The 11,334-nt window shown below is 46.7% G+C and overlaps 1 protein-coding gene across 1 annotated transcript; it reads right to left on the bottom strand.

The window, feature by feature from the left end:
* On the bottom strand, window positions 1-11,048 carry GARIN1A (golgi associated RAB2 interactor 1A). The gene is given in 6 exon segments (XM_004272228.4): window positions 1-365; window positions 4,780-4,850; window positions 4,852-4,902; window positions 6,462-6,708; window positions 7,661-7,845; window positions 10,625-11,048. Coding segments are annotated over 6 exon segments (906 nt in total). The 5' UTR covers window positions 10,778-11,048; the 3' UTR covers window positions 1-166.
* Between the last annotated feature and the right edge of the window lie 286 nt (window positions 11,049-11,334).

The following is an 11,334-nucleotide window of genomic DNA, read 5'->3' on the forward strand; positions in this document are numbered from 1 at the left end:
GGACTCACTTGGAGGTTTATTGGTGGAAGTACCAAAGCACCTTGTTATAAACACCATCTTACCTTTCCCATGGTCATCTGGGCCACAATAGGAAAAGAGAATTATAGAAGGTTGTAGCAAGTGGACTGAATGAAGCCTGGGAAGATGACCCTGTCTTGGTTAGGTGTTAGGGTCCCAGGAAGTTCTCTCCTAGGGAACTGGCTACAGGAGCCTGCAGGAAGTGCTCCTCTGGATTCTCTTGTTCCCAGAGACTGTGGTTCAAGGTGGCTCTCATGGGTATATTCGAATTGACAGGGGATGCCACTGGAGAGGGTGTCTTGTCAGAGCAGTTGAAATTGTCTATTTCAGTGGTGGTATCGGTGTTTCTGGAGTAGCCCAGGATATCGGGGTCATTGAAAGCAATAGAAGAAAAAGAAAGCATTGTTAACAATCTAATTTTGAAACTTTTAAAATTACGTCTTTTCCAGCATGAGTGCCTTGAACCTAGATCTAAATATGGAAATGATGGGCAGTGACAACACGTATTTATGGCATGAGGTACCTACAAGCAACCTGAGTAGAGAAAGCCAAGCGGGAGGGAGGCTGGAGCGAAGGCATCTCTGCTGAAGTGGAACAGATACCCCTCCAAATCTTAAGCCTTGCTTTTATGTGTTGAGAATGTAACATGTTATGAGTCAAAGGCAAGACCTGAACCCACTGGGACCTGCCTGATGCCCACTATAGCCTGCCAGCTATCAGCATAAGTGCAAAGAAAACCTCAGACCGTTCTCCAAAACAATAACAACCGAAAAAATAATCACAACCACTTGTGTGTCTAGAAAAACACACACTGGGCTAAAATTTTTTAAAATTTTGATTTTAAGTGAAATACATGCTTATTTTAAATGAAAAAAAAACCTATAAAAAAGCACCCAAAAGAAAATAAAAATCACTCACACTTACTAGTCAGAAATAAGTACAGTGAGGTTTTGTTTTTTCCAATGAAATTAATTTTAGGGTTATTTAGGCAGAGACTGGCAATAGGGCCTAATATCTAAAAATGTCTTTGCCACAAAACACCTAGAAATGCTGGATAAAATATGATCTACACAATTTTAAATGCATTGTTAAACTCACAAAAAGTAAAGTAAAAATCCCAGGGACCAAAATTAAAGATCAGTGAAGTATGAGCTAAAGTGGGGCTGCCTGAGGGACTGGCCAGTCTTGGTGACCCAGGCCTTGGGTTTTTATGGCCACGTGACACAGGAGGTAAAGTCTTGGGCCCGAGCTAGGTAGGGTATTAACTGAGGTATTTACATAAGTCCAGGACTTTCAAAGCCACCTTCTCGGCACCAGAAAGAAATCTGGGACACCAGAAAGAAATCCATCCAGTGCCACAAGCTCATCTATATCAACTTGGATTCTGGGTCAAAACAAAAGTCTCTGCTGGAAATTCTTATCTTTGGGACTGTCCCAATACTGGTTTGAGGTCTGAAACGATATATGGTACAAGAACTTCCAAGCTGAGAAACTAATATAAAAACTTTTGGGGCTTCCCTGGTGGCGCAGTGGTTGAGAGTCCGCCTGACGATGCAGGGGGCACAGGTTCGAGTGCTGGTCTGGGAAGATGCCGCGGAGCAACTAAGCCCGTGTGCCACAACTACTGAGCCTGCTCTAGAGCCCACGAGCCACAACTACCGAGCCCGTGTGCCACAACTACTGAAGGCCGCATGCCTAGAGCCCGTGCTCGGCAACAAGAGAAGCCACTGCAATGAGAAGCCCGCGCACTGCAGCGAAGAGTAACCCGTGCTCTCCACAACTAGAGAAACCCGTGCACAGCAACGAAGACCCAATACAGGCAAAAATAAATAAATAAATAAAACTTACGTTAAAAAAATTTTTTTTTTCTCCTGAGCCAGTAATATCTCTGATATGGAATCAAACTTACAGTGGGGTTAACCCTTGCCCCTCCAATTTAGGCCAACATGAGTCCCACAGAAAAAGGCCTGTTTGAGAAAAGCTCAGATAAAATATTACAGCTACAGACAGCTCCAGGGCCCACAGGGTGTCAGTATCTGTGTGAGAGGAAGCAGAGAGAAGCAACAGGGCATCTGATGTGCCTGTAAACAGGAGAGCTCCTATATCTCCCGCAGCTTCTCAGTGGAAAGTGCAGCCAGCCAATTTGAGAAGAAGGAAACTGGAAGTAAGTGCAAGGGGTCCATGGTACAGTCTGAAGAGGCTGGTGAAGTATGTGCCTTAAGAACTCTCAAAACCACCAGAACACTCTCCCTTGCAGGACGCGTCCTCAAACAAGAAAAAAACACTGGAAATGGAATCCAAATTGAGTAGGACAGGAACAATAAAAGCAAAGAAAAGAGAAAGGTCAGGGAAAGATAGGAGAGAGGAACACAGCCCTGGAATCGTAAAAAATACAAGGCCATAAACACTTCACAAAAATGACACAAGAGGGAGCTCGGGAGCCCAAACCAGAAAGCTGCCTTGACCAGCCCCTCACCCGCAAAGGTTCAGGAAAAACGTTCACATCAGAGATCATAATCCAAGGCAACACAAAATTATATAAGGAAGAAAGGTTGGGACTTCCCCAGCGGTCCAGTGGTTAAGACTCTGCCTGCCAATGCAGCAGGGTGCGGGTTCGATCCCTGGTTGGGAACTAAGATCCTGCATGCCGCCCAAGGCGGCCAAAAATTAAAAAAAAAAAAAAAGAAAAGAGGCTATGAAGCATCATAAATCCTTACAGACAATGAATGCACACTAAAAAGATGTGCCTGCAAAACAAATGAAAAGTGCAACCTAGCATTTCAAAATGAGCTAAAAGAAGTTAAGACAAGGATAGAACATATGAAAGAACAACTAAGTCAGAATTTAAAAGATTTATAGGAATTCCCTGGTGGGCCAGTGTTCAGGACTCTGTGCTCTCACTGTCGAGAGCCGGCTTCAATCCCTGGTTGGGGAACTAAGATCCCACAAGCTGCGTGGTGCAGCCTAAAAAATAAAAATACAAAATATAAATAAAAGATTTACAAATGTGGTGATAAAACTGAGAAAAGAATTAGACATTTCTAAAGAAATAAAAATTACTTCCTAAATGAAGCCTAAAGCCGGAAAGAACCCCAAAACAAACGAAGCAGATAATGCCTTAAGAGAAACAGAAGGGAAGAAGCAGGAGAGTTTCAAGAATAAAAAGAGAAAGTGGCAGGTAATTAGATACGCAAAGATGATCCAACATACAAATAGTAAGAGTACCCAAAGAGGAAAATTTTACATTAGAATTCAAGAATACTATCTTGAAGTTGAAAAAAAAAAAAGACTGGAAAGTACATATAAAGGCGCACCATGACCTGGGAGAACTGACCCAGCATGACCACAGCTGGGACCCTGCCCCAGAGCAAGGCTATGAAAGCATTGAGAGAGAGGAGGTGTGGAGGGTCCTTTGTACAGAGCTCCTCCTTCGTTCCCCCCCCAGCTGAACCACAGAGGCTCCCTGGGAACACCCAGAGACCTTGAGCAATGGCCCCTGGGGTCTAGGAGACCCAGTAGGTGGCGGGGCACAACTCCCACCCAGGAAACAATGGAGGGTGGCAGAACCGGGAGAGCAGGTTTCTTTGATGACAGAGTGAAGAGGAGTTGCTTCTGTGTCTAGGAGGCACTGTCCTCCCTCCAGTAGCTGGTCAAAGTCTGAGAGGACATTTCCTGAGGACAAGATGTCAACTGTACCGGAGAGAAAGAGCCCGCCTCGAGCCACTGTAGACACTACCTGCAAGGACTCCCTGAAAGGTGAGGGGACTCTGACAGCTAGTGCCTGAGTGCATGGATGCCTGCAGAGCCAGGGCCTGAGCGGGGGGCCTTGCACTGGGGTGAGGACTTCAAGGAACCCGAGAAAGCTCCTAAGAGAAAAAGCCAGCTTTAAAATCAGGAAACAGAAGGAGAGGAGCGAAGGTCCAGTCCCCACATGAAGGGCCATCTTAATATGAGGCCAAGCTGACTGAAGGGGGGTGATGTCATCACTTTAGAGTTTTGATAATTTTCAGGCACTGGATGTTTTAATTTCAGAACTGATGCTGCTTTTGCAGTTTAAAGGGACCAAAGAACTCTTTTATATTCTAAGAGGGAGCCCATATATGCTATGGGACCTGCTCAGAGACCAGCTTTTATCCAGGGGCAAGAAGACAACTTCTCCTGCTGAAAAAATTATAAAGGAAAGGAAAAAATTTTGCATTTTGATGATGCCCTACAAGTTGTACTTCTTCAATGTATCGACTGAACAATCTTGCTTTGGTTTTCTATCTCTTGTTACAGAAAGAATCTAACGCAATGACTTAGTAGATTAGTAAAACTTCGGAGCCAGCAGTGGTCTCCCATGTGGATTAACGTCTATTCTGTCCATTTTACAGAATAGACAAGTGAGGCAAGGAGGCCTTGGGATTGTCTTACCCAAGGGACCCTTGCGAGTTGGGACTGGAGATAGTCAATATATAACTCCATGAGCCTGCTTTATTAATTTATTCATCCCTCACTCCTTTCACTGAATACATTCCATATGAAAACACTAGGGTTTACCTAGGGACTATTAAGATCAATCAGCCACTGATCCTGTTCCCAAGGACAGGCTTATAATAAAATTAAGGGGACACGTCACATGCAAAGGTCTAAAGTGAAGAGAAGGAACTGAGATGGGTGGGCAGAGGGTGTCACTGACCGCCGCCCCGCCCCCGCCCCTCCCCGCACCATGGCTCTGTGCTGCGGGAAGGGATGCCAGCGCTGCTTGCGCGGAGGACCCACCTGTCTGCTGTGAGCTGGGACCTTCCTGAGAGATTCGAGAAACAGTCACTGGTCTGCTCGGCTGCCAGGAGCTTTCATGGAGCTTTCACTGGACTGGCAGGATGACAGGAGGCCGCTTCCAGACTGCATGGAGAAATGTGCAGTCAGATGGCCAGGTCTGCTCCCTGACAGCCCTTGGCTTCCTCGGGCCATAACCTTGAAGGAACTCACTTGTGTCTGCCAGCCTAGTCCTGGGAACCTGCTCCTTCAACATCAAGCCCTCGAATCATGAGACCAAAAATGGGGCCCTAGCAGGATCGCCTCCTCTCCCTGATGGGCTGCTGTGGCTATCTGCCCAGAGCACAGGCTCTGAACCTTGTGAACCAGAGCAGCAGAGCTGACTTTCAAAGTCAGTGATAGAGTGCCTAAAGTATGCCACTTACATGAGACGGGGAAAGTGTTTCCATCCTGAAATCTGAAGGTTTAAGGTTAACCAATCTATCAAACTTTTCCTTCCTGACCTTCTACCCTAAGCAGGTACTGGGAAAGCCTTCTATGGGTCAAAAGAAAAGAAAAGAAATCCTTAAATAAACTAAAAGGGAAAAGCAAATCCTTAGGGGAAATATTTGCAAAAACTTGAGATTAAAGGCTTAAAAATCCTGATATATAAAAAGCTCTGGTTTACGAATCAATTTAGAAAAATGCAAAGTTGCCAAGAGAAAAATGGCCAAAGAACACAAGAGCCGATGCAAAAAAAAAAGGTCAGTGTTCAGATTCACTGAAAAATCAGAGAATCCACTTTTTTTCAGCCTATCATACTAGAAAATTAAAATTTATACTTCTCATTTGTGATAAGGATACAGTGACACAGTCACTCCTATTATTGGAGAGAGTATAACTTGGTAGGAACTTTCTGGAAATAATCTGGCAGTATGTATCAAGAGCCTTAAAAATGTCTGTACCCTTTGAATTCTGCTTCTAAAAATCAATTCTGAGAAAACAATCAGAAATGTGGACGATACATAAATGCTTGTTGTAGCATCAGTTACAATAATGAAAAGTCAGAAACAACTCTGAATGTTAAACAACTCTGAATGAAACAACTCTGAATGAATGATATTAGGGGAATGGTGAAGTAAATTTTAACCCATTCATACAACTGAATAGCATGAAATTACCAAAATGATGTATATAAAGGGCTTCTGAAAGAAATGGGAAAATGCTTATGATATAATCTAAATTGGAAAAAAAAGCAACATTCAGAAATGTATATATATTTAATGTCCTCAAATATATAAATTAAAAATTAAGATGAAAGAATAGAAGGAAATATGCCAAAATGTTCCAAGTGATTGCTTGGGGCTGGAGAGAAGTAGGGGTGATTTTTCTGTAATTTTCTGATTTTCTTCAGTGAGCATTATTCCTTTATAACACTGAAAAAAAAAAAAACCCAGCAAAAAACAGCAAACAATTTTTAAGTGAATGAAGTACTTTATAGCTCTTTTTTTGGAAAACAAAATTAATTTACTTTTTATGTCTGTAGACCTCAATTTGGTGTGTGTGTATCATTGACCCTTGAAAAAGAAGTCTGCTCATCCCCACACAACACTAGACTGTAATACCCATCAATTCTCGGGAGGTGATATGTTTCCGATTCCCAGCTGACCCTACAGATCTCTTGGCGGGATCTTGGTGAAACTTACTGTTTCGGTGGAGCTGCAGGGCAACTTGGGCACCAGGCAGTGAGAGAATTGGATTCTCGGGTCTTTTGTGGTGATAGACAGACCTCTCTGCAGAATTTTCACCAAGCGGATCCAGAATTGAAACACAGCCTCTGGGTGTTTTTCGTGGAGCCTCAGGTAGAAGATCTTTTCAGTCACTGTCCTAACCCTCAGGATGCATTGGAGCCGGTCGCAGATTCGTAGCTCCATGTACTTCAGTGGGAGAATCCTGGACACAATCAGGAAATTCCCATGGCAGAGGCATCAGTGATTTTAATCAACCAAGCTGGTGCCTTCCTAGAGCTTGGGTCAACCTCACTAGGTGCTGACCTCCGCTTGGGGGACACCCAAGGGAGAAAGCTCATGGTCTGAGAGTGGGAATGATCACTAAGACCGACTCTTCTCTGATTTCCAGGGCCTTAGTTATTAAAGAATCTGCCCACACCAATAACAATGGCTGAGAGTCGATGTATAATATCTCGTTTAGTCCTCACAACAACCCTTTGATGAAGGAAAGATAAGTAGTAGTAATTCCATTTTACAGAATTTGAAACTGTGGCTCAGAGAAGCTAAGTGATTTACCCAAGTTTAGATCTTCTTAAGTAGGAAATGGAACTAAGGTTTTCTGGCTCTATTTTCAGGTCTCCTCCTCCCTAGATCCTGATTAACTGTGCTGAAAGATTAAGAAAATGGACGGAGGTCTCCTATACATCCAGTATTTTTTTTTCAATCTCAACACCTCATAATCCTATTTGACTATCATATCACTCACCTTTCTTTTTGAAAACCTCTAAGTCAATATTGACAAAAAAAAATAAGCAAAAGGAAGCTAAGATTCTCAAAAACTAGGCCGAGACAGGGACTGGTGCTCTACCACAGCACCAAGCACAGTGCTTGGCACACATAGATACTAAGTAAATACTTGTCAAATGAATGAATGAAGTCTATATAGTTCATCAGCTAAAGAACACTGTCCTTTCTTCTCAGCTGAAGTCCAGCAAAAACTAACACAACATTGTAAAGGAATTTTACTCCAATTAAAAAAAGAAAATTTTGTTGCTAAAAAAAACAAACAAACACAAAGGCCACAAAATAAAAAAATAAATAAGTAAAGTCCAGCTGCAAAACAACACAGTCATTCATCCTGCCCCTTCCGGCCCCTCCCTCAAGCCCTTCTTTACCTGCTGAGGGTGATGACTGGGGCACTATCAGGTGTGCTACAGGTGGAAAACTGACCCTGGGGCCAGGTGACATTGGCCATCAGGAGGACGTTGGGGAGTGGCAAGGAGGGCACCGAGGAGGTCACCCCGAGGATCACAGTGGTAGACCCGTCACAGACATCCATCCAGTTCCCGGCTTTAGTGACCTAGAAATCAGCCCCAGGCACATGGGTCAGAGAGAAGCAGAAGACAGGGGTGGAAGGTTACAGATGCTAGAAAACGGCTCTTCAACTTGGCGACAGGCTTAGAGCACCTGTGCTTCTTGCAGGTGTGTGGCACACTGGACTGGGTCATGACCTGAATCTATCCTTCCTGTGGGTCTCCCCAGAGAGACTTAAGTTCATGGGCGACAGGAACGCTGTGCTGCCCTTCTTAGAGTCCTTTGCATTACTAATTTTAAAAGGATGCACTAGTAAGAAGCCAGCACAGGTTCCTTCCTTCCTTCCTTTTTCTTTCTCTCTTTCTTTTTCTTCTGTCCTTCCTTCCTTCCTTCCTTTCTCTCTCTTTCTTCATTCATTCATTTATTGGCTGTGTTGTGTCCCCGTTGCTGCATGCGGGCTTTGTCTAGTTGCGGCGAGGCGAGTGGGGCCTACTCTTCGTTGTGGTGTGCGGGCTTCTCACTGCGGTGGCTTCTCTCGTTGCGGAGCACGGGCTCTAGGCGCGCGGGCTTCAGGAGTTGTGGCGTATGGGCTCCAGAGCACAGGCTCGGCAGTTGTGGAGCATGGACCCAGCTGCTCCGCGGCATGGAGGATCTTTCCGGAGCAGGGATCGGACCCGTGTTCCCTGCATTGGCAGGCAGACTCCTATCCACTGCGCCACCAGGGAAGCTCCAGCACAGGTTTCTAATGGTCTGGAAGGGAGATTGTGAGAAGAAAGTTCCAGAAGGGGAGGAGAGTGAGGAAAGAGCTGTTGAACGGAGAAGACCCAGGCAGCCCAACTTGAGGGAGGTTTGGGGAGCTTCTCCCAAGATGAGGGAGTGCCGGGCTTGTTGCTGGGTCTTGAGTGTAATGAGGACCTGTTCTCTTGCAGCACTCGGGGCTGTGGCAGGACAGGGAGATGGATGCCTGGCACTGGGGCACAGTGTCTCAGCTAAGACACCCCTACCTCACTCTCCAGGGCGGGCAGAGAAGCACCAGGTCTGTAGCCTCTAAGGAACCACAGGGACCAGGGTAAGGAACATCTGAGGAGTGACCCCTGCGTTCCCAAGACCAGGGGGCCTTCTCCCAGTATCCTAGGCCATTCACAGCCCGTGGTGGAACTGGGGACCAGGCGAAAGCCCCAGGAATGACTGAAATGTTAGTTCCCACAAGCCTGAGTAGATGGTGCCCCAAGAAAAGTGAATTTTGATTTTTGAAAAAAAAAAAAGGAACATTTCTTGGAGCCCATGTTGTGGAATGAAATTCATATGCGCTACAAAACACAGAGGGCCACACACACTGAGAGTAATAAGTAAATGTTTGCGGGTGATGTTTCTTGGCGGTGACGATAGTGACGGTGATGCTGAGGGGAGGGAAGGGAGGGAACAGCATAAGTTCAAGGCCGCTTTCAGCTCTGCCGAGGGCCAGCTTCACAGGCAGTCTTTCCCCCTCCCTGGCACAGTCTGAGTCTCTTGCTGCCTGAGTCACCTAGCGTCCATCCAGAGAATCTAAACAGTTTTAATACTAGGCCAAAGAGAACATATTAGGAGAATAAACCTGCCGCCATAATCTCACACCCAAGGACATGACTAGAATTTGATATCTTGAGTCTGGATTTCCCACGATACTGCTAATTCTCCTCTGAGTGTGTGTTAGGCATGAGCACGCCCTCCCCCACGCCCCCCATGCTGCCAGCTGATCGCCCATCTCTGCAGCTCCCTGGGGCGGTGCAGGGACCAGAGAGCACCTGGAGCCATGAACCTTTGGGGGACCTCGTCAGAGAGTAGCTCGCTGCTCTGTGAATTCAACTCCACCGAACGGATTCCTGACTGCAGACCCTCCCGTGCATTCCAGCCTCCTGCCTTCACCCAGGAACTTGAAGTCCCTTTTGCCTGGAAGGTCCCCCCCCCTGCTCTTCTACCGAAGTCTCAGCAAGACCTGAAAGAACGGCTTACGACCCCGTCTTCTGGGAAGCCTTCCACAACTGCCCAGGTTGAAGGAGTGCTCTGCTCATGCTCTGTGGTTCAGCTAGTCCAAACCCTCTGACGCCGAGCTTTCTTAACAGCTACCATTTTACACTATGTCCTTTAAACCTACCAATTCACAAGCTTCTTGTCCAGGGACACTATCTGATCTCTCTTTGCATCTCCTGCCTCTCACACAGCTTGCTGACTGGTCATGCCATACCTGCAACGGAGCACAGGTGGTCACCAGCCAGACCACTGGAGGGAAGTGGGTAGCACCTTGGTGAGATGCCACACGGATTGAAATGACCGCCCTGCACTCCTGGTGTCTCCATGCTTCCCAGGCCACAAACACTCACTTCCATAGGTCATATTACTACTCTTCTGGGGGATGGTAGAATCTGGGCAAGGCTAATTTATCCAGGGACCTTGGTCTCATGCAAGCGTATTTGTATAATAATATCCCAGAAAGAAGGTTGGGTTTCAGAGCAGGGATTCCTACAGCTGCTTTCATCCCCTCTAATCAGTCAGTGTGGACTAGCGGCCCCGGGAGGGTGCCTATGAACCCTGCCTGGAGAGTGGGTTCTGCTGTCTCCTTCTGCAGGTGTAACTCTATTTCCCGAAAGCATTTGACCTGCAGGGAGTCCCATGATGCTGTGGGCACAAACTGAGGTGAACTTGGGACCCAGACCCTCTCGTTTCTCTGGCTTTCCTGGCTTCTTCCTCCTCCCCAGGGCTTTCAAAGGCCTTGGCATCTTTGGACCAATCCCTGGGAACAGGTTTGGAAAGGGAAGGAGAGCTGGCCCTGAGCTGCACAAGGGTACCTGGATAAAGTTGCTTTCAAACACCACCGAGTCAGAGAACAAGTTGAATTCTGGAGAATGAATCAGTTGACAGAGGAGGCCGTCTTCCACCCCAAGTTCCACTCCAGGGCCTGGTTCCATGACCTCAGGTGGGAGGCTCCTAATTTTACTCATTGGTTCTTGGGAAGGATGGGCTGGGGAACATCCCTGGGGCTCCACTCAGACCCAGCCCAACTCCACGGTGTTGGTGTGACCACCACTCCCCCACCTCCACATCTCCACCTCCCCTCCTGACTTACTGGCTGTCCCCCAGGCTGGGAAGGGCCTGTCGGCTCACAATGGCAGGAATGACATCAGGGAATGTGACGGGTAACAACAGGAAAGGGGAAAAAAAAGAAGAGGCAAGGAAGGACTGGGGAGTGAGCAGGGTGTTTTTCTCCCCTTTCCTACTCACTACAAACTAGCAATAATGTAGCCTGCTCCATTTTGTTTGTTTTTTTTTTGTTTTTTTTTGCGGTACACGGGCCTCTCACTGTTGTGGCCTCTCCCGTAGCGGAGCACAGGCTCCGGACGCGCAGGCTCAGCGGCCATGGCTCACGGGCCTAGCTGCTCCACAGCATGTGGGATCTTCCCGGACCGGGGCACAAACCCGTATCCCCTGCATCGGCAGGCAGACTCTCAACCACTGCGCCACCAGGGAAGTCCAGCCTGCTCCAATTTGCAGTCAATCT

The sequence above is a fragment of the Orcinus orca genome, chromosome 9 (genome assembly GCF_937001465.1).
Source record: "Orcinus orca chromosome 9, mOrcOrc1.1, whole genome shotgun sequence".
Lineage (NCBI taxonomy): Eukaryota > Metazoa > Chordata > Mammalia > Artiodactyla > Delphinidae > Orcinus > Orcinus orca.